The sequence below is a fragment of the Vidua macroura genome, chromosome Z, assembly GCF_024509145.1.
Source record: "Vidua macroura isolate BioBank_ID:100142 chromosome Z, ASM2450914v1, whole genome shotgun sequence".
Lineage (NCBI taxonomy): Eukaryota > Metazoa > Chordata > Aves > Passeriformes > Viduidae > Vidua > Vidua macroura.
This window is the reverse complement of record NC_071611.1, coordinates 41,023,841-41,046,383: the sequence shown is the minus strand read 5'-3', so window position 1 is coordinate 41,046,383 and position 22,543 is coordinate 41,023,841. Positions and strand designations below refer to the sequence as shown.

General features: G+C 52.7%; 2 protein-coding genes across 2 annotated transcripts; both read left to right on the top strand.

The window, feature by feature from the left end:
* Positions 1 to 38: 38 nt before the first annotated feature.
* On the top strand, positions 39 to 13,916 carry GBA2 (glucosylceramidase beta 2). Its single transcript, XM_054002655.1, has 17 exons — positions 39 to 247; positions 4,025 to 4,116; positions 4,320 to 4,435; positions 4,540 to 4,758; positions 5,330 to 5,569; positions 5,914 to 6,016; positions 7,307 to 7,460; positions 7,741 to 7,866; positions 7,969 to 8,153; positions 8,490 to 8,594; positions 9,105 to 9,212; positions 9,704 to 9,855; positions 10,007 to 10,113; positions 10,288 to 10,430; positions 10,759 to 10,874; positions 12,733 to 12,924; positions 13,003 to 13,916. Exons 1-17 carry the CDS (start codon positions 54 to 56, stop codon positions 13,228 to 13,230), a joined length of 2,580 nt encoding a protein of 859 aa, XP_053858630.1. The 5' UTR covers positions 39 to 53; the 3' UTR covers positions 13,231 to 13,916.
* A 3,905-nt stretch (positions 13,917 to 17,821) lies between these two features.
* LOC128821532 (avidin-like) lies at positions 17,822 to 19,252 on the top strand. The gene is made up of 4 exons (XM_054002668.1): positions 17,822 to 17,957; positions 18,041 to 18,254; positions 18,671 to 18,791; positions 19,115 to 19,252. The coding sequence occupies exons 1-4, from the start codon at positions 17,883 to 17,885 to the stop codon at positions 19,155 to 19,157; spliced, it is 453 nt and encodes a 150-aa protein (XP_053858643.1). The 5' UTR covers positions 17,822 to 17,882; the 3' UTR covers positions 19,158 to 19,252.
* The last annotated feature ends 3,291 nt before the right edge of the window (positions 19,253 to 22,543 follow it).

Below are 22,543 nucleotides of genomic sequence, written 5' to 3'. Positions count from 1 at the left end.
CGGGGCGGGGCGGGGCGGTGAAGAAGAGGGCGCGCACGGGGTGGGGGGTGGTGATGGCGGCGGCGGAGGAGGAGACGGTGGAGTGGCCGCTGATGCGGCACTACGAGGGGGCAGCGCAGGGCCGCGGCGTGGCGGCGGACGGCTGGCGCGTCTGCCTGGCACACAGCTTCGAGGAGCTGCGGCAGCCCTACGGCGCCGGGGACGTGCCGCTCCGCGATGTCCTGCGGCACGTCGGCCTCGCCTTGCGGTACGGCGGGGGATGGAGGGGGCCGGGAACATGCCGGGACGAGGGAGGGCGTCCCGCGGGGGACACAGCGTTGCGCTGGAGCCGCTCGGTTCCGCGGGGGCCTCGCCCCGGGGAGGCAACGGAGATGTCCTGGTGTACGGAGCGGCAGAGTCCGGCGGATCATGGAAGGCCCCGGGCTGGCGGGAGCCGCCCTCCTACCGCCCGGAGGCGCCGGCACTCTCCAGCCTTCCTGGCGCCGGTACTGGGCGCAATTGGTGCTAAAGTGGCAGCACCCGGCGCTTGGGCTCCTCAAAACAGTGGGAGCTGGGAGGACTCGGGGCTTCGCTTTGGGATGGGGACCCTCATTTCCCACCGCTAGGGCTCATCGCTGCCGCATCCTGCCCGGCATAGTCCCCAGTGCTGGCAGCTGGAGGTTAAACTAGGGCCAGGTGGCGGGGGGTTGGAACGCTGTGTGATGCGGCAGGTTTGTGAACGGGGCACCTCTCTCGGCTTTGTGTTGGGGTGAGGTGGAAGTAACGACGGAGGGCACGCGTGGAAAGCGGGAATGTCGTTTTAACGCTAGAGTCCGGGTGCTGGCAGTGTTTGTGCACCCGTCAGGCTGAGCGCTGGGACGCGCGACGGCATGGATTATTTCCTTGTGCTGGATTTATGACTCCTGCCTCCATTTTCTGCTGGTGTCCTTGGAGGTTGCCTCTTGCCAAGCTGGTTCCTGCAAAGCTGGATGAAAGGGCAGGTTCTGGATTGCTTCGGGGTGCATGGCATGCTGGCCTGACCTTAGACACCCCAGTGTGAGCCTGGGCAACAGGGAAGGGAGAGCATGGGTCACGCACCGGAGATAAATAAAGGCTGCTGGAAAAGCTGCTGTGGCAGGTTGGGATGAGCTGAGCATGTGGAAAAGCATGAAGTTCTGGTGGGGTGAGCAGTGAGGAGAGCTGATTCTGGCCTTTTTCTCATTGAAGTCTGGAAGTGCCTTGTGTCAGTCCTAGGAGAAGGTCTTTGAAAGCAAGAAGCTTGAAGTAAAACTACTCCCTCTTCTCCTGTTCAAGTTTAGGAGGTAATTTGGTTGTCTTGTGAGGAGATTCCAGTCACGAGAGCAGAGGAGACAAAGTGCTAGGGTCACAAGAAATATCTGTGTGGTTTTGATTTAAAACCCAAGGCCAACATTGTTCGTTGAAAGGGCAGCCCATTCAGGGATGCGAGGGTATATGGGAGGCTGTATGCTCCAGGCATTGGTGGACATCTCAGCATCTGCCTGGCTGGGGCAGCCAGCTCATGGAAACCTGGGTGCTTGTGCTGTGAGAGGAACCTGGAGTTCAGTTCTGTGTCATGGTGCAAGGATCTGTGAAGCTCTGCAGATTGGCCTGCCCTTTCCTGAGTGACCCCTGGTGAGTGGTCCCTGTGCCAGGGATGTTCTCAAAACTTGGCATGGATTGGTGCATCAAGTGCAAAGTCACCTAGTGCAGGTGCTTGTAGCCACTGGGAGCACTTTGGGGTCACTATACATCTTTGGCTCAGGAGGTCCAGGACCAGCAGAGGAGCCACAACATCCTGGGTTGATGTTGTTGCCTCAAATTAAACATGATGATGGGTGCCTTCTTCTGCAGCACCAGCCCTAGGTGCAGGTGACATGGCTGGGGGTGTTGACAGTCCCTGGGGCAGGTTTTTTTGTTACTCAGTGCTCATCAGGGTAACTATGGGAGACATGTGCATCTGGAAAGAAAGGGCTGTGCAGAGGGCTCAGCTGGGGCTGGCAAGACAGGAGAAGCGGTGCAGGTAGGTTTCTACAGGGGTGGCTCATGTGTGCTGAGAGGGGTCACGGCATGAATCCAGATCAGCTGAGTAATGTTCAGCTAGGTTTTAACTCCACTGCCAGTTTGAAAGGGAAGAAAAGCCCTCCAGCCCTGGCAGGGCTTTTGGTACTACAGAACACAAAGTCTTTTTCCTTGTTATTCTTCAGCCCTGGCAGATCTGTTAATAGCCAGCAACTGGGCATTGACCACAGGGCTTCCTATCCTGGCTTGCGTGATTTTGGGAGAAGCTGGCAGGAGAAGAGTTTGCATATTGAGATGGTAAAATTACTTTGGCAGTGGCAAAAGATCCCAAAGTTTTTCTACTGTGTTCTCCTATAAAAACTGCTTCCTGAAATCCATCTCTTGCCTCCTTTCCAAGAAGTCAGGATGCCCCGCTAGGCTGTGCTGCAGCCACTCTGCCTGAGCACCTAATTTCCTGTTGCCAGAAACCTGCTGGGGAAGCATCTGGGTTGGTTCCCTGGTGCTGGGTTGAAAAAGAATTATGATCATTTCCTTGAGAGAGAGAGCACTGCAAAAACCTCACCTTGGTGGTGTAAGGCTGGGACTGTCCTGTCTGGAAAAGAGCAGTTGCAGCAGATATAGCTGGAAGATAGTGGCAGGCCCTGGTTCAGGGCAGTCAAGCAGGACAGGCTGGTTCTCATCATGCCCTGAACCTCTGTGAGCAAAACATCCACAGTAAGTCAGACAGAAAGCTGGGTCTATAGGAGTGGAGAGCAGGCTACAGTTAGGTCCTGTGGGATCGCAACCCAGAAAATCTCACCCTCTGAGGGATTTGGAGACCTTAGATGTTGGTGAATAAAGGTGAATGCCCAGTGAGCAGCTAAAAAGTCAGCTGTGGGTTGTTTCTGTTTGGGAAGTGTAGTAGTAGAGGTGTCATGGAAGAGCCTCTCCCCCTTGCTCCTGGGTGTACATGTCCCAGGGGATTATTGCTCATTGCCCATCACCTGTGCTCTGCATCCTGTACAACCAGGGGCAGGACAGGCTGTGTGCTCCTGTTTTTCTGCTCAGCAATATGCCATGGGTGTCTGCAGGTAGCTCAGGGACATTGCTCACTGTGGGGGCTCCTGTGTCCCCCCTGCCCACCTGGCACCCAGGGCCATGGAGCTGCCAGATGAGTCTTACCTGACTGTTTGCTGGGCAAGGTTCATCAGCTTCTGGTCCAGTAGCTGGTTTCCAAGTGCTAATTGTCTCTGTATAGAAGGCTTAACTTGGGGCAGTTTATTAGCCAAAGCCAGTACTTTACAAGCATTGACTCGGAGCTCAGGCCTGCTCCTCTTGCCTGGAGTGGTGCTGGCACACTCCGCTGCAGGTGTGCCCCTGTTTGGGTGTCTTGATTCCCAGACCTTTGGGTGAGAAATTATCTGATGGGGAGTGCTGGTCTGCGCAGCTGGTGTGCAGATGGAGACAAATCCCCAGGATCCTGCCAGCTGCAGACAGCAACCATCACCACTTCCAGGGCAAGACTGCCCTGTGCCCTCTGCCCCTGATGATGTGGCACAGGGATGTGGTAGTGCATGGCAATGGGGAAGTGGAGGTAGAAGAGCAAGGCTCATGTCCCTGCAGCAGTGTGTGTCTCCTCTGGGCTTGCACCTCTGCTTGCAGGCCTTCCTCAGCAGGACACTCTCAACCAGGCACAGAGGTGGTGGTGGCCCTTGTGTGCATTCCCACTTCTCCATGAATGTTTGGGAAAGTCTGTGCTACATGAGCTGGGAGTCCTGCTCTTGAGTTGCCCTTGCTGTCAGTCCTGAGCCGCCTTAACTCAACCTGCTTGTGCTTGCTGAGTGATGCATGCTCCAGATGAGTGGTAGAGCCTTATCACCCCTTGAGCCGTGAGCATGGGGACATGGGTTCCTGTTGTACACCTCTACAAGGAGGGAAAGCTCAACCTATGCTCATCCTGCCTAGTGACACTGGAAGGATGTGTTGCCTGCTCCTGATTTCTTCAATAATTCTCTTTCCCTTGCAGATACTTCAGGTGGTGGGTCAAGAAGACCTTCATAGAGAAGAAAACTGCCTTCATTGACCTCTTATGTGCTGTTCCTCTGCAGCAGATCTATGGTCAGCCTCCACTTTAGGCACTGGGGTGGGCAGGGATTCACATGGGGCCGTCAGGGTGCTAGATGGAATGAGTGAGTCAAGGAGCTTTTGTGATTTGGGTGATACTGAGTGGCTCTCCCCAGCAAAGATGCATGGGGAGAGTTCTTGAGCCAGGTGCCACCTGGGGGAGGAATGGGGGTGCTAACTATTGGTTTCTTTGCCAGGGTGCCCGCTGGGCGGGATTGGGGGAGGCACCATTACCCGTGGCTGGCGGGGAGAGTTCTGCCGCTGGCAGCTGAACCCTGGCCTTTACCACTACGAAACGGTCATCGCCAATCAGGTAGGGTCTCGGAGGGGAATGAGAGTCACTGCAGCAGCCTGGGCGGTTAGGACATCTGCCACAGGGCTCATCTCATCCGCTGCATATGCTCCTCTCCTCCACAGTTCACAGTGTGCCTGCGGTGCAAGGGGCAGACCATTTACCAGCAGGTCTTGTCCGTGGAGAGACCCAGCAGCCTGCAGGGCTGGAACTGGGGCTACTGCGGCCACTATGCCTTTTACCATGCCCTGTACCCCCGTGCCTGGCTGGTCTACGAGCTGCCGGGGCAGCAGGTGGTGCTCACCTGCCGTCAGGTCTCTCCCGTCATCCCCCATGACTATAAGGTAAGGTGGTGACTGGGACGGCATCCCCAAGGGCAGAGCTGTGTGTCAGCTGGCTTTCCCAGCATTTCCCCGCGGCTGCACTCGGCAGTGGTCCGGGCGGGGGAAGCCCCGCAGCCGTGCGGGAGCTCGGGATTGCAGCAAGGGATGGCTCAGCACTGCCCGTGCCGGCTGCCAGCCCCAGGCGAGGGTGGCAGCTGTGCTGCTGACACATCTGACCTTGCTCTTACCCTGGCGCAGCACGTGAACCTGTATCAGCCTGCCAAGCAGAGGAGCGATGAGACACCCGGCTGAGCCCTAAAGGCCACTTTCCGTCTCTCCGCTGCCCGGAGTGCTGGTTGCCAGCCCAGGGCTGCTTCTCTTTGGAATTTTGTCTTGCCTGCCCCCCCAAATTCCTCTGCTCCTGCTGCTGCTGCTCCTCAGCTTGGCAACAGACTCCAAGACCAAGTTATTACTGCCAGTGCTCTCGCTCCCACTGCATCCTGCGTGCTGTCCCCAGCGGTGGGGAAAATGATGCTGGGGCAGCTGCCTGTGGAGCAGCAGCCCTGTAGACAGCATTCTGCATTTCTGCCAGGACTCCAGCTTGCCAGTGGGAGTGTTCATCTGGGAGGTGGAGAACGGGAGGGATGAGGACGTGGAAGTGTCCATCATGTTCAGCCTGCAGAACGGCACGGGAGCGAAGGAGGACAGGAGCGGTGGGCACTGGAATGAGCCCTTCACCTTCCACAAGGATGGCGAGCGGGTTGCTGGGGTCCTGCTGCACCACTGCCCGGCTGTGAATCCCTTCACCCTGGCCATCTCTGTCTGGGAGAAGGTAAAGGGCTGGCCCTGCTGCTGTGGCTGCTGCTGGGGAGGTTGTGCAGCCCTGCTGGATGTGGGGGAGCTGCCTGCAGCCAGCTGGTAAAGGATGGGGATGCAAGGGCTTGGGGTTGGCACTGTTTCTCAGTGCTTGCCTGACACCAGGGGTGGGGACACGACTTCCCTGAGGACAGCCTCTTTGGGGATGGTGTCAGGAGAGTGACTGAGGCAACAAATGGAGAGATGCTGGGCAGCATGTGAGAAGTGAGTGTGATGTCCTGGTGGTGGTACTGGGGAGGGGACAGCATTAATCTTCTCCTCCAAAGGAGCAGCCCCTGATGATGCTCTTCCCTTGCTCAGGCTGGCACGGGAGTCACCCATGTTACGGCATTCAATCCCGTCGGATTGGGTAGAGAGGTGTGGCAGGACCTCCTGCAGGATGGCAGGCTGGATTCACCCACTGGTGAGTGCCTCCATCCTCGGTGGGATGGGTAGAGGGGGTGCAGGAGAAGTGGGTGGCCACGGTGGTTCTGGGCACCCAAGCCAGAGCAGTGCTCATTTCTCCAGCCTCATTGGCTGTGAAAAATCTCTCCAGGATGCTGTGGCTTGTTCCCAAATTTAGGCTGTATCCAAACTTCCCATTGCTAGTTCTTGCTGTGGTTCTCCAAAAGCTGTTCATACCACTTTCAGACTGTTCTTGGTTATTGGTTACACATGCCAGTATCTCATTCTGTGTGTGGTTGCACACTGAATTGAGATTTCTGCCAGGGAGCCAGCGTGCTGCCCAGCCCCCTTCCCTTAGTTCCTGTTTCCAGATAAACGAGCTGTGTCCTGTCAGAATTGTTACTTCCAGTGTTTAACAGTGCTTGGGGTTTAGTGCTGCTGTCTCTTTCTGTCCTCTTCCTACTGTAACAGTTCTCTAAACGTCTCCGGTATTGTTCTGATAATTCTGCATCCATCCTCAGGTCTCTGCTCACTCCCTTGTCTCTGCTCACTCCCTTGGGAGGAGCCTTGAAGCAGGGTGGCATCTCCAGCCTTTAGTACTCACCTCCTATTGCCATAAAAGGTGACCATTTCCCTAATGTCTGTCAGTTTTTGAACAAGGATGATGCTGACAAACTAGTGATGCTGGGTATTTGCAAGATTTCTTGAGGCTTAAATTACGTTAATGAAGTGTTTACTATGTATTTTTTTTTTCCAGAAAAATATGCTTCCTGCCTAGATGCACTTAGAGCTCTCCAGGCTATTGGGATGTGGTTTTTCTTCATGCATGCCAGACATTATCATAGTCAGGATCTGTGCTTATGTCGCTCTAATGAGTTTACCTTGTACACATGTCAGAACCAGCATATAATTATCCAGCCACCTCAGGGCTTTCCTTAAATACCAGTATGGCTCAAGCACCCTGCAAAAAGCTGGAAACAATGACTGTCCATAAAAAGTCATGGTGTTTCTGACTGCAGCGCAGATACAGAGTCATGGGATACTCTGTAGCTTCCAGTCATGCCTAGTGGCTTTTCCGGACTGATCTGTTCCTGTTCTTGGATGACTGAATCCTTTTAACCACTCCTCCCATGGAAGGTTTTTTTTTCCTGTGGCAACATCATCCCTTAAAGGCCTAGGCTGCACCTTCCAGGTGGTACAGGAGCTTTGGTATGCCCACTGTCATCTCCCTCGAGGTGTGTGTGAACTTCAGTTACTCTCCCTTTGGTCTTCCTTGGTTGCTTAAGAATATCTTAATTTTTCCTGGCAGGTAAAAGCAGGCCGACAGAGAAGGGGGAGGTGACAGCAGCAGCAGTGTGTGCCAGCTGTAGGGTGCCTGCCCATGGGCACAAGACGCTGGAGTTGGCCCTGGCTTGGGACATGCCCTGTGTTCACTTTGGCTCCAAGGAGAAGTTGCACCTCAGGTAGGTGGGTTGTCTCCAGTGGTGTTTGGCTCATGCCCCCAAAGCCCCATTTTCCCTCCTCCCTGACTTGTGTACTGTGAGGGGACCTTTTGCCACCCACTCCATGTGGTTGTGGCCCTGCCAGCTCAGGGAGAGACCCTGTGTCCAGTCCCTGCTCCCCAGTGCTGCTGCAGTAGCAGTTGAGTTCCGCCGTTCTCTGTAGTTCAGTGTCCCTCTGTGGTGTCCGTGTGGGTTTCCCAGGGGGAGCCCACAGGGTGCTCACCAAACCTTCACTTGGCAGGCGATACACCCGGTTTTTTGGTAGTGAAGGCGATGCTGCTCCTGCCCTGTCCCATTATGCCCTGACGCACTATGAGGAGTGGGAGAGGAAGATCGAAGGGTGGCAGAATCCCATCCTGGAGAACAGGTAGGGCAGATGAGAGCACCTTCCCAGTGGCCTCCTGAGCTTGGATGCCAGAGGAGCATCACCACCTCGGCCTCTGAGGGTGAGCTTCCCTCTTTGCCACAGCCAGCTGCCTTCCTGGTACAAGTCAGCCCTCTTCAATGAACTCTACTTCATGACGGATGGAGGGACCATCTGGATGGAGGTGTCCCCTGATTGCTGTGCCGAGGACCTGCAGGGGCTGGCGGGGGCGGGGCTCTCCCACCTCCTCCCTGTCCTGCGGGAGTACGGGAGGTTTGCTTATTTGGAAGGTAACTCCCAAGGATGTGAGGGATTCTCCCAACTCAAGCCCTCCCATTACTGTAGCCATGTGTTTTTTAGCCTGCCATGGGGATGTTTTTCACACTGCAGTGTGTAGGGAGCAGTGCTATTGCCAGGAAAACCCCTTGCAGCCCTGAAGGATAGGGCATGGAGTGTTCCCCACATCCCTGGTGCTCTATGTAGAGAATGAAACCCACTTTGAACGGGAGCCCCTGCCTGTGCTGGGAAAGATCCCCCTGTCCTGGGCCATGTGGAGGGAGGAGCTTTCCCCTTTTCCCCTCCCCATGGCAGTCTCCTTTCCCTCACCACCTGCCCTGTCCTGCCAGGCCAGGAGTACCGGATGTACAACACCTACGATGTCCATTTCTACGCCTCCTTCGCTCTCATCATGCTGTGGCCCAAGCTACAGATCAGCCTGCAGTATGACATTGGTGAGTGTCCCCAGAGCCCTGCCTTGGTGCCTGCTCAGGGCTTCCCCTTGGGAAGAGACGGAGCCTTTGGGGCAGCTGCAGATGCAGAGATGTGTGCCATGGAGCCAGCATCCCCCTCCAGCTGCTCTGCTGTGCCCAGGACTTGCAGCCCTGGAATGCTGCTGCCCCAGTGCTCTGGCTCGGTTTGGTGGCTGCTTGGTGGTGGCCTGGGTAGGGGTATGGAGTACAGCCCTTTGGTGGGCTCTGGTAGGGCTGAGCCCACCGAGTTCCCTTCCCAGCCCTCCCTTAAGCGGGTAGTGACAGTTGCATGTCCCCTGCTGAGTGGGGGATGGAGAGCAGCCTCTCCCCTCAGCCCTTTGCAGCAAGCTGTGTTCTTGGAGCTCCAAAGGGCAGCCTAGTGTGCTGGTGTTGGTGACCCTGCCTGTGCTTATGCTTGGACCTTTCTGCAGCAGTTTCTGCTGCCCTGCTTACGTGTCCTGCTTACGTGTCCTGCTTACGTGTCCTCTGCAGCTGTCACTGTGGTGAATGAGGATGTCCAGCCCCGGCAGTACCTGATGTGTGGTCAGACAGCCCAGGTGAAGATGAAGAATGTGGTGCCACATGACATTGGGGACCCAGGTGAGGGGTCTGTTGGGCCTGTGGGGGAGCAGAGGGGATGCCAAGCTGTGGGAAATGGGTATGGTGCATGAAATACATGAAATACATGTTTGTTGTTATCAAGCATTGGAACTGGCTGCCTGGGAAGTTATGGTGCCACCATCCCTGGTGTATTTAAAAGAAGTGTAGATGTGGCACTTAGTGATATGTTTCAGCACTGGACTTAGTAGTGCTTAGAGGTCTTTTCCAGCTGAAATGATTCTGTGATTCTATATTTTCTGGGAATGGAAAGCTGGATGGTGTGGGGTGGTGATGAAGACAGTTCTGCATGGATCTTTTACAAGGGAGGCGGAGGGAAGTAGCAGGAAGACTGCTGTCGCTAGAGATGGCACAGGGTACAACATATTATTTCAGTGCTGTTTGATCACAGTACCCTTGGGTCCTTGCTCCTTTGTAGGAGGAGGGATGTTTGTTGCTTGCTGCCCTGCTGCATCTGGTCTGTCCTGGTTTAGGTGATGAGCCATGGCAGCGTGTCAATGCCTACCTGATGCACGACACTGCTGACTGGAAGGACCTCAACCTGAAGTTTGTGCTGCAGGTGTATCGTGACTACTACCTGACACATGACTCCCTGTACCTGCAGGACATGTGGCCAGTGTGCCAGGTACTGGGAGATCAGACCGTGGGGCATCACCCTTTCCCGTTCCCCACTTCAGGAGCCAAGCAGCTTCCTGAGAGGATGGATGCTCCTGAGCAGAATGTGAGGAGCTTCCGGGATGTGAGGACTGCGTGACCATCTCCTGCCTCTCCCACAGGCTGTGATGGAGTCGGAGCTGAAATTTGACACGGACAATGATGGGCTCATTGAAAATGGTGGCTTTGCTGACCAGACGTACGACGCATGGGTGGTGCATGGAGCCAGGTGAGCAAGAGAATTCCTCACCTGGCTCCATGCACCATGCTCCATGAGGTGGGGGTTGGAGATGGGGGCTGTGGGGAAGGGACATAGCTCAGAGCTGGGCCCTTGTATCCCATTTGTCACGGAACTCTTGAGGTGTCCCACATTCCTGATGCTTCTCTTGTTTGGCTCCGGCAGTGCCTACTGTGGTGGACTGTGGCTGGCTGCCGTCTGCGTGATGTGCAAGATGGCAGAGGTGCTTGGGGATACTGAGATCCAGCAGAAATACCTGGACATCCTGAACAAGGGCAAGGAGGCATTTGAGAGGATGCTCTGGAATGGTAGGTGCTCAGCAGTGGGGAACCACACTCAGCTGGTTGTGCATCCCTTGGGCAGGAGTGGCTCCTCCTTGGATCATGGAGCCTTATGAGGAATGGGGGAAGGAAGGGGCACTACTGTCCCTGCAAGCTGGGGGGAAGGAAGGGAGATGCTGCCCCTCTAAATGGAGGGGAAGGAGCAGGTGTCTAGGAGGGAACAGGTGTGGGAAAAGAAGAAGAATCTTGTGGAAAAACCAGCTGTGGTCCTGCCACACAGGGAGGTGTGTAGGGACAGCTCACAAAAACCAGTATCTTAATCTATTGATTTTATACTGTTTCCTGCCTTTTCCAGGAAAATACTACAACTATGATAGCAGTGGAAGTGACACGTCCAGCAGCATCATGTCAGACCAGTGTGCTGGGCAGTGGTTTCTCGGAGCTTGTGGTCTGGACCAAGGGGAGTTTGAGGTAACAGAAGGGGCTGCCTGGTGTGGTTGTGGCAAGATGGGACCTGTGTTAGGAGGGAAGCAGCAGCAGGGCTGGTACATGTTGGGGTTGCACTTTAGGGTGAGTGTGGGGGGCACCTGCCTGCTCTCTCACTCTGCACACCATAGTGGAGGCTGTTGGATGGGTACAGTGGAATACATCCTAAACCAAAACCCTCTCACAGAGAGGGCATGAAAGCAGGGATATGTAACTGCAGATAGCTTTGGCCCCAGTGGGGTTTGCTGTGGGTAAGGTGCTATTTGTTTAAAAATGGTAGAAAATGGTGTATGAAACTTTCCATGTTAGTTGCTGCCCTAAAAAGTGGCATTAATTAATTAATATCAGAAGAAAAATTAAATCAGAAGAAACTATATTAATTAATATCAGAAGAAACTATATTAATTAATATCAGAAGAAACTATAGGTTATTACAAGTCCTGAAGGCTGTTGCTCTTCAGTTGCAGGAGAAGAATTGGCTGCAGCCTCATAATGTCTGCTGGGATAGTCAGAGCGACTGCTGGTACTGCAATAACTTAAAGGGAGAGGGGCAGTGGAGAACCACTAGGTTATTTATACCCTGTGGCAGTTGTCACAGCAAAGCTTTCTGGTGGACATGGACAGGCAAAGGCATCAGCTGAGTGAAGGGAGCAGTGGCTTTGTCTGTGGGAGGGTAACAAACCACTTCACGGTGTGTTGGGAAATCAGAGGCGAGCTTCAGGTGACTTTAGCTGGTCTTTCCCTCCTGTGTTTAACCCAATGTGGGGCTGCATCTGTGTCTGGGGCTCCAGGCAGGATCTGGCCCAGCCCTCCTGCAGTAAATCCCTCCTGCAGTTCCTTTTGGAGAGGAAACAGTAGATGTGGTGCAGTCCAGGATGTGGCCTGCCTTTCCCCAGCCTCAGCCTGCTTCTGCTGAAGGTGACACTTCTCCCTGCTCTCTGGTGAGCTCTGAGCTGACTGCAGGTGGGGCTGGTGGATTCCTCTCCTCTGTTACTATGACATTTCATGGATTTTTCCCATGTATTTTGCTCCATTGCCTGGCTGGCATCACTGCTGTCTGTAAGCTCATTGACGTGGCCTTGGTGTGTGCACAAGTCAGCAGTGAACAAGCCAGAAATGGGATGTAAGAACAGCCTGTGATCCAGTGATGAAGAAAGTGCACAAAAGCTTTTGACAGAGAAGGGCACCAGCCCTTCACTGATGCCCACAGCACCCCCTGGGCTTATCTCCAGAGCCACACTGGGGAAAAATGTCTGCAGGGATGCTTGGCTTGAGCATAGAGAAGGGATTTCCTGCTTTTGCTTTGAGTGTGCCCAAGCTCTCTGGTTGGACTGCCCAGCCTTCCCTGGCAAGATCCTGCCTGGCGTCATCCCAGCCTCTGCTTCCCCTGACTCTGGTGTCACCAGATGGAGAATAAGTGTCTGGCATGTGCCCAGGCTGTGCTGATGAGCCTCATGGCTCTTGTCTCTCTTGCAAGTGACAACCATAAAGCAGATGAGGATGGTGTGGTTGGCCAGACCCCCAAAGCAAACCCACAAGCAATGGGGAAGGGGCTTGGCCAGTGATTGTGAGAAGCTGGTTTTGGAGAACAACAAGTTAGGTGAGCTGTCAGGGTCCTCTTGAGGAATGTGGTTCAGCACGTCTGTGTAAATTATTTTGGGGGCTTTTTTATCCTTTTGGGGAAAGAGACATTTCACTTCCTCCTGTTATTTTTCTGAGGTGGGAATTTGTTGCTATTGACTCAGCGAGCTGTGTTGCCCTTTTCCTCACGGAAAATTTAATCCTGCTCCAGACCCAGCCTGAGGGGTCCACATGAGCACTAAGCCCATCTCTGTCCGCCCAGGTTTTCCCCAAGAGTCATGTTCTCAGCGCGCTCAGGACCATCTTTGAGAAGAACGTGCTGAGCTTTGCGGGCGGCACCATGGGTGCCGTGAACGGCATGAGACCCGACGGCGTGCCCGACACCTCCAGCGTGCAGTCCAACGAGGTCTGGGTCGGCGTGGTCTACTCCCTGGCTGCCACCATGATCCAGGAGGTGAGCGGGGATGCTGCTGCCGCACTCACCAGCCTGTGCTCCTTTGACATGCTGATGGTCCTGTTCCCTCTCATGCAGGGCATGGTGGAGGAAGGCTTCCGTACGGCAGAGGGCTGCTACCGGACGGTGTGGGAACGGCTGGGAATGGCTTTCCAGACACCCGAGGCCTATCGGGAGAAGAAGGTGTACCGCTCGCTGGCCTACATGCGGCCCCTCAGCATCTGGAGCATGCAGCTGGCCCTGGAGCGCCGGGCTGGCCAGGCACCCGCACCCGCACAGCTCCCCCAGGGCTGCACTCACCCTTGAGCCTCGTGGCACTGGGCAGGGCACCGGGTGCACCACGGGCTGGGGGGTGCAGATGGCAGGTGGGGACCCTCCCCTCCCTCTCTGTGCTAGTACTCGCATTACTGTTTTCCTTCCCTACCTCCACTATGTGCCCTTGACCTCAGGGGGCTTCCAGCCGCTGATGCTGAGCACGGGGGGACCAGAGGTGTGGGGGATGTCTCCTCAGAGTGCGGTGGCTTAAGGAGTTGCTGCTGGAGCCTGTGCGTCCCCTTCCCCATTGCTCAGGGCTTTGACAGCCTGCGGGTTCCCCAGCCATCCCAAACTACAGCTGGTACCTTGCCCAGGGGCACAGGAGACATCTCTCCTGCAGTCACTGGGCTGGGTAAGGTGGGCAGCTGTCCTGCAGGGAAAAAAAAGGGTGTGGGTGAATGTGTGTGTGAGGATATTGGAGTGGTGCACTCAGGCATATGGATGCTGTAGCTGTCCTGGGGTGACACTGCACATACTGACTGGCTCTGCCCCAGGAAGGCCTGTGGCAGATACAATCCCCAGGGGAGACCCGGCTCCCTGGACAGTGACAATCTGAGCCCAAGAAGCAGGTCCTGGTCTGGTACCATGGCCCCCTCCCTGCTGTTGCCGGGGGCAGGCAGTGGAGCACATTAAAGGGGATCAATCACTTCAGTTCTTAATAAATCTGTCCAACTGTCTACTCCTGTTCTTTGGTGTCTTCTTTGGCACAGGTCCAAACTGGAAGAGGGAACTCATGCAATTCCCCTTTATCTTCCTGGACATGGCTGAAGGGCTAGGGAGACAGGGAGGGGACAAGTCCCACTGGTAGCTGGTTCTTGTGGAGTTTTGCTGAAGGGAGCAGGATGAGCCTCCTTACCTACTTCTCCACATGTAACGGCATGAAAGACAAGTCCCTTGCTTTCTTTTCTGCTGCCTGCAAGGCACGGTAAGGCCAGGAGCCAGAAAATACCTCTGTGGGGAGCAGCTGTGCCAGTTAACCAAACCCTGTGTCCTTCTGCCCTGGGCTGGGCAACTTGCTTCCTTTTCCTTCTTTCTGTGCCAATGCAGCCTTTGAAAGTTGCACCATCCTGGTTAGGGAGGCGTGGGGATTAGGGAGGTCTACTGCCCTTCCTGTTGTGTTCCCAGACAATGCTGGGAACTGTGAGTTTTGACGGATGCCTTGGTAACTGCTGAGTCACAGCTACTGCTCCAGCCTCCCGAAGCTATGGGACATGGGTCCTGCATGTGTGGGGCCAGCATGGCCCCTTCTTGTGGCACCAGGGAGCAATGGCATGAGCACCAGTTGAGATAGCACCTCTCCCTCCCTGGGCAGAGCAGGACAGGGCTGGGAGTGCTGAGTACTCCCCTATACCAGGGGTAAGTCATCAACAGTACCCACAGAGACAGCACAGCCAGAGCTGGAAATTCATGATCATGGATGCTGCATCATGGGATAGCACTGGAATGGGGTGGGATGATGTGGGATGGCATTGGATGGCATTGCAGGGCTCAGCAAGAGCATACAGCCTGTTAGACAACATGGCACAACACAGCCAGGACCTGCAGCCCCTCACCCGGGACAGCACAGCATGGCTCAACTCGGCACAGCCAGATTCTGCCCCAAGGCTGCCCTCATCCCCCTGGATGCAGCAGCAGCCTAGGGTCCCCATGGTGGCTGTGCATGGTGCCTGGGCTCTGCCTGCACTGCTGCCCTATGCTCACTCAGCCCCTTTTTTATAGCAGAGGGGGCTGAGCCTCCTGCCAAGGGACACCCATGGGGTAGGACAGCCCCATTCTCTCTGGGGATGCACAAGGGACCTGTGCAAGGCAGGGACAGGGAGCTCACCTGATCTCAGAGCTGGACAGAAAAAGAGCATGAAGGACATCACAGGGAGGGCAGTGGAGCCATGTGAACACTGCAGACAGGGCAGGGCATCTCTGAGCACATCACAGAGAAGGGCAGGAGGGCCCTGAGGACACCACAGGAAGGACTATCAGCTCTTTCTGTCCACTTCAGAGCTTAGTGTTCCCTAAGTCATTAGCGGCCTTTAGGGCTAGGATGGGAAGCAGCCTATCCTACTTGCTGTGAGCATTTTCCCCCCACTTTTCTGTCGTGGGAACTGGTGCAGGCAGGGGATCACCACGGTGGCCCAGGGCTGTCAGTGGGTGACAAATGGCCTTTTCTTCACTCCCCAGGGGAGTGTTCCTGCAACCACACAAGTAGACAAGTAACAATATCCAGGAAGGACAGGTTGTCCTGGATGCAGCACCCACAGAGCAGCTGGTGTTATCCTCTCATGGCAAAGCCCACAGACAATGGAAAGGGATGGAGACCCAGTCCCTTAGGGTCACTGTGGCAAGGTTAGTGGGACAGGAGCGCCAGCACATCAGTGAGGAACACCTGGGGTTCCCACCTCCATCCATATCCTGTTGGCAGCTTCCAACAATAGCAGTGATGTCCCAGTCCAGCTGGCAAGGAACAAGAGCAGGCACTGAAGACAGCACAGCTTCTGACTGGACTGGTATTGCTTTGATGCATCAATACTGTTCCTTAACCTAGGCAATGTGCCTTCCAAAGATTGGGGTTCAGTCTGTATAAAGGGATATTTCTGATTTCTCCTTCACTCTGGGCTGTACCACCTCAATAAGTCTTGTATCTGATAGCTCAGCTTTCATCAGCTTCTGCATGGATGTAGCTGAGGGCTGAGAGGACAGTCCCTGGTCACAGACATTTTGCCTGTACCACTGTTTTTCAAGGCTGACTCAACCCCAGTTTGAGCAGCAAGTTAAATTGTTCATTAACTGTTTCCTACTATTATTCACCAGCCCTTATTTTTCACAACACCCTGAACGTACATGGGTTTTTAACCGCAGCCCTGATAATTTTTGACTTCTTCAGTGCTTCCTGCTTTGGATTTCTTCCCTGCCTGTTGGTTGCCCCCAGTTCCTGCTGTGCCAGGGCTCAGGCATGGCATTGCAGAATTTAGTCCTGCTGATGATTGCGAGCTCCAAGCCACTTTACTCTCTGATGTTTGGAGGGCACAAACCCCATGGAGACACCTCAGCACTCAGCTGAGATCAGCCAAGAAATCTACCTGCTTGAGCACTGAGCTGGACCCTGAACCTGTGAGATGACCCACAGGGATTGTTAAGTACAGAAAAAACAAAGATTATGTGAACAAATAAACAATATTTTTTGTGTTATTCTAAAATAAACCCACGCCTGTGAAGGAGCTGTGGGCTGCCATCAGCAGCACGGAGACTTTGTGTTGTCCATCTGCAGGATCCGGCAGGAGCCCCCTGCACCGTGGTGATGGTGAGGGGGTGATGGAGAAAGGGTGATGACTGCCTCTCCTGTCCCCCACAGCCTTCCCAGACTGACCTTACTTGTTATCCCAAACATTGGCAATGCCCTGGGCAGCACCTGCTTGCCAAAAACAGTCAGAGCAAATGGCAGCTATGTGGGAAAACACAACTTGTTATGCATTTGATTTCTGAAACAGAAAACACTGGGGCAGGAATGTGCAGCAGCCAGCCAGCTCTCTAGACAGAGATTTCTTCCAGGCAGGGTGCAAGAGGGCTGTAGGACTCCTGAAGGGAGGAGAAGGGGCTGTGGAGATGCCAGCAGCTGAAATACAGTGCTCTCCAGACTGGATAGCAATGAGTTTTACTGTCAGAGATAAACCAGGGCTCAAATGTGAAATTTAAGAGAAAGCAAAGACTGAGAAAAATAAAAATAAATATTGTTTATTTCTGAGACATTGCAAAGAACTGCCTTGTCTCCAGTATACAAAAAGTATTGTTTTCTGGTGAATGGCTCCATCGGCTTTTGCTGTGATGACTTGGGGAACAAAAACATGTATTTTAGGAGACTGTCATGAAAACCATTTAGAAATGGGTGAGAAACTCTGGGCTGAATCCATTCACTTCAGCCTCCTTGGCCAGCAACAAGTATAATGTAAGGGGAATTATGAAAATATGTTCTTACAGTTATCTAAGAATCCCTGTGTAAATACAATTTTGTCACTATTAAGATCCAATGTCCCAGATATTCAGTGAATGCTGGCTTTTCATTAAGTAAATAATTCTCTTCCAACACAAAAAAGGTTGTAAAAACAACAGCTTAACATGCACATCAGACCTTTGCAGACCCATCAGTATGGGGCTGGGGGGGATGGGAAAGCTGAATCCCAAAATAATGTAGGGTGGTTGGTGAGTTTGCATGAGCATGCCTGGTGAGGAAGAGCAGGGTGAGCTGTGTCATGCAGCCAATCCTGAGATCACCAGGCTTAAGGAGTCTCAAAAGCTGGACACAGAAGTGATGTAGCAAATGGGTGATAAAACGGACAGCAGCTCCATAGAGGGGTTTTCCCCACTGACCATTTCCTACCAGTCACTGATCAGCAGGAGCCAGGGCCTCCCCGCAAGGTGCCAGGGGAGCGGGAATGGACATTTGCAGCACTCAATTCTGGGAATGTTTGCTGTAATTACTCCCTCTTACGGCTAGGAACCACAGATTTGGAAACACTCATATTGCACAACACCCTGGCCAGAGCTTCCACCCACCCATCTGGCAGCAATAAAAAGGAGAGGGAGCAGGAGCATCAGCACAGACCTGCAAGGAGCACATCCCCAGATATATCAGCTGTCCACCTGCAGCAGAGATGGTGCAAGTAACTCCCTTCCTCCTCGTGCTCCTCTTGGCCCTGGGGGCTCATGGCCTCTCTGTGAAAAAAAAGGTACTGTGAGGGTGGGATGCACAGGGTGGGGAGGGCAGGGGGCTGTAGATGCAGGCACCAGTGCTGAATTCCCTGCTCTCCAGTGCTCCCTGCCTGGGCGCTGGGTGAATGACCTGGGCTCCAACATGACCATCACGACCGTGAATGGAAATGGTGTCTTTGTTGGCTCCTATCACACGGCTGTGACAGCCACCTCGAATGAGATCCAGCTGTCACCACTGCAGGGATCCCTGCAGAAGAGCCCTAACCAGAAGAGCCAGCCCACCTTTGGCTTCACCGTCAACTGGAGCTTTTCAGGTACTTCTTTTCCAGCCTCCTTATGGTATCCTGAGCCTCCCCTGCTCTCCCTCTTCTGTTCTTGAAGTTTTTCTGCCCTCCCTGCAGTGTCCTTGCTGATTCCCTGCCTTGCCCTGCACTATCCCCACTGCTCTCCCTCTCCCCTCCCTGGAGCTCCCCCATCCTTGTCCCTGGAGCTCCTCAGTTGCTGTCAAGTCCCAGTCCCAGGGTGCAAGAGAGGCAGCAGGGGCTGAAGCCTGCATTGTCTGCCCATCTCTGTGTGACACCCCAGCCCTCTGAGTCCTCCTGCCTGCTTTCCCCATCCCCTCTGTCCCCAGAGCTGGGGACAGCAGGGGTCTACTGTCCCCTGTGCTGGGGCAGCCACTGACCTGCCACCTTGGCCATGCTCCCCTCCACCTCCCGTCTTGTCCCCACAGATTCCATCACTGTTTTCACGGGCCAGTGCTTTGTGGATGAGTATGGAAAGGAGGTCTTGAGGACCATGTGGCTTCTGAGGTCCCATGTGGAGAACATAAAAAATGACTGGAAAGCCACCAGGTGAGCCCCCTGTCCCTGCCCTGCACAGGTCCCTTGTGCATCCCCGACGGGTTTGGGCTGTCACAAGTGGTTTAGGTTGCTTGCAGAGCCACTCTCATAGGTGTTGGCAAAAGGAGGTTTTAATATCTGTTTTAAAAGCACAGCTTAACGAATCTCGATGGCAAGGTTCACTTGATTGCTTTGTGCATGGGTAAAACACAGAAAGGAAAAATACCATTCCCTGGGGTCCTGCCAAGGTGCAGATGTGGTGCGGGCATATAGGGCTGGGTGCGTGTTTGGACATTGTCACGTCCCTCCCTTACATCTCCTGTGTGTCCCCACAGGGTGGGCACCAACGTCTTCACCCGTCTGCAGTCACAGGAGTGAGAGTCGCAGAGGGGCCTTCCCAGGCCAGCAGCAGTGCCAGGGGTGTGCCCCTGCTCCTGCAGCACCACATACTTGTCCCAATAAAGCTTTGCTGCAAACACTCACAGTCTCCTGTCACGTTGTTGCAAAATGTGGGATAAGTAAAACGTTTCTTAAAAAGGTTTGTTCCTTGATGTTTGAGGTTTTTTATGCTTTCAAGCCTAATCAACAAGAAAGGGCATTTAGTCTGTGAAACTGAGAGCAGCAAACAAGCTCAAAGCTATGTCCAGGCGTTAAAAAGAGATCTTACTTGATAGAATTGCCTTATTATGGTTTAGGTCTTGATGGGCTTTAATGATCTCAGATCGGGGTGCAGGTTACAAAATTTGGGATGAACAATATACCATTGGTAATAGACACAAAGAGTGCAGAATTTACAGGACACTTGGTAAAACCCTCAAGATAAGAAAAAAACCAATAAAGACAACTGGATCAGGAAAAACTCAGTGCTGAAGCAGCTCTGACTGGGTAGAAAGTAAATTCTGGCAGGGGTAGAACATGACTTATGGCCCACTGAGTCAAGAAACCCACTAACTCAAGAGAAGAGAAAGGCGGAGCCTGCAAATTAATTAGCATCAGATGCAAGAGAATTCTTAACCAGCAGGAGAGAGAATAGTAATTAATAAGAGAACTAAATAACTCGTAACCAATTGTCCTGGTTCAGGGCAAATTTGGGAGAGACCCCCCAAGGGATTCCTCTAGAAGGCAGATTCAATTGGCACCCCCCCAACTGTTTTGGGGAAAAAAAACTTCCTTGGAGAAAAGTGGAAAAAAACTGTTTATTAAACAAGAAAACTTAAACAATATTAAACATTGAAACCTCTTGCTGATCCAAAAGAGGGACAAACTCAGAAAAATCCCCCCCTGGGCTGCAGCTTGGTTCACTCAGTCTCTTATCAGTCCCTCTGGCGCTGGAAATGCCGCAGCCCTGGCCCGGCCTGCTGGGCCACAGCTGCTGCCAGTGCTCTTCTGGGTGTTCAGTCCAGAGCAGGTTTGAGCAGGTCCAAAGAAAAGGGAAAGACACAGTCCAGGGAACTTCTTTGCCTCAGTTAGCTAAAACTAACTAAAAAGCAAAGGCGAGCTCTGTCCTGCTGTCTGTCTGTCCGCAGACAACAACAATCCAGGAGAACGAATGTGGAGGAGTGAGTGCAGTTTCTGAAAACAAACTCTGCGCTTCTTCTCCCCACCTTCACTCCCGGAACAAGTCTTAAAGGTGCAAAACTTATTATTCAGTATAAACAGAACAGACAATTGGGGATAAAAGCATCATACAGTCAACCTAGGACAACAATGAAGATTAATGCTTTTGTTTGCTAGATGTGTAAATAGCAAAATGTTTTGATAGTTGGTGTGCTTGATCTTTGGAATAACACTGAGGACTCAGGCTTGTGGAACTAAAATAAAAAATTAATGTCTGTCTTGGGCGTGTAATTACTGCCTTGTTATGCACTGTTATGGACAAAGTCAATTGGGGAGGCTAATTATAGATAAATCAATTAACAAGAATTTATTAAGCAAGCGGTATTAAGCAAAAAACAGCGCTGGGCGGCCGGGGAGTTTCCACTCTGCCACGGCGCACCTTCCCCCTTTGACCTTTTTGTTTTTATAGTCCCCCCTCTTTTTCGGTTGACGTATTTTCTCTCGATGCACTCTGCGCCGGTGCAATTGGATGCTAGGGGGTCCTTTTTCTCTCTGCCCTTGGTGATCATAGGGATGAAGGCTCCTTATCTTCTTTGCCGGTTGTCCTTGGTCTAAAAGTTAGCTTGTATATAGTTAGTTACACAGTCTTCTGTGCTAGCTGCATTTGCACAATTCTTAAGCAGAATACTTGTTGTTTATCAAACCCCCCCCTTTTTTTTTTCTCCTCTTTCTCTTCTCACAGTCTGAAATTCTCTATTCAGTTTAAATTCTTATTTTCTTTCAATGTTCGTTTTGATGAACAAAGACCTTTTTATTACAATCCCTCCTCTTTCTCTTTACCAATTTGTTCATTAAAACGCTTTAACTCTTGGTGGCTTAAGACCAGGGTTTCATCTGCTTCTGAGTCCCTGGGCAATGCTTCGTACCTCTCCCTAATAAGCATTAGATGAGCTGCCTCTAGTCTTCCTTTTACAATGTCTATGATTTTATTAAAAATGCAAGGTCCGAAAGTTAAACCTAGTAACAACAATATCACAGGACCTGCAAGTGTTGATAGTAGCGTGGTAAGCCAAGGGGAGCTGTTGAACCAAGTCTCATACCAGCTTTGCTGTGACTCTCTCTCCCTCTTTCTCCGTTCGAGGCCTTCCCTTAGTTTAGTCATTGTATCTCTCACAATTCCCGTGTGGTCTGCATACACACAGCATTCCTCCCTAAGGGCAGCACATAATCCTCCCTGTTGCAAGAATATTAAGTCCAATCCTCTACGATTTTATAATACTACCTCTGACAGGGATCTTACAGACTTTTCAAGGGCTGAGATCGACTGTTCAATGCGGGCTAAGTCTTCATCTACAGCAATCCTCAAGGAATTAAATTCTTGATTCTGTTTTACTAATGATGCCACCCCGGTGCCAACACCTGTTCCACCTACAATCATTAGGGTAGCCACTGTCAAGGCTGTGAAGGGTTCCCTTTTTGATAAGTGATGTTCAGAAGTGACTTGAGCATTAAACACATATTCCTCAGGATGATAAATGATTTTAGGGACTATTACCACTTGTATGCAAAACTCAGAGACTTCGTTGAATAGGTCAAGAGCAATACAGGGTGTAAGCCCCCCTCTGGAGCATATCCATTTAGTATTTTTGGCTGGAATCAACCATTTTGCCGGGTTACTCCTATGCTGTGCTTTACTGACTGTTTTACACAAATGTTTCTTTTGCCACGGGACTCTCCCTATGCATCGTCCCTTTCCAGTTACTGCTGCTAACGTTATCCCTTGGGTTTGGGGGTCTTTCCAGTTACATTGTGGCGGATTGCTCCCATTAACTCGCTTGGGTTTCTCATTGAGCCCTACTGCCTCATAGAAAGGAGGTTTAATATCAAAGCACAGCCAGCATTGTTCAGTAATGTTAGGTCGTGTTACATTGAGGACTTGGTACGCTGCCTGCATAAGTTTCCAAAGGGTACTTTGCTGGGGATCCGGGGTCGGGAGTATGAGGGTCCCGTTTCCGGGCATTGTGGTGTCACTGGTCCCTATAGCTGTCTCGGTTAACTTCTCCTCAGCAATTACAGAGTTAGGGCCTATGGGTAGAGGATCATGTGGTAGGATTTCCTTTTTTATTTGAATGTACCCTCCACGATCCTTACCCGGTTCCCAACACCTTACTCCCCAAGTTTTTCCTACCAGCCATCCTGGGTCCAGG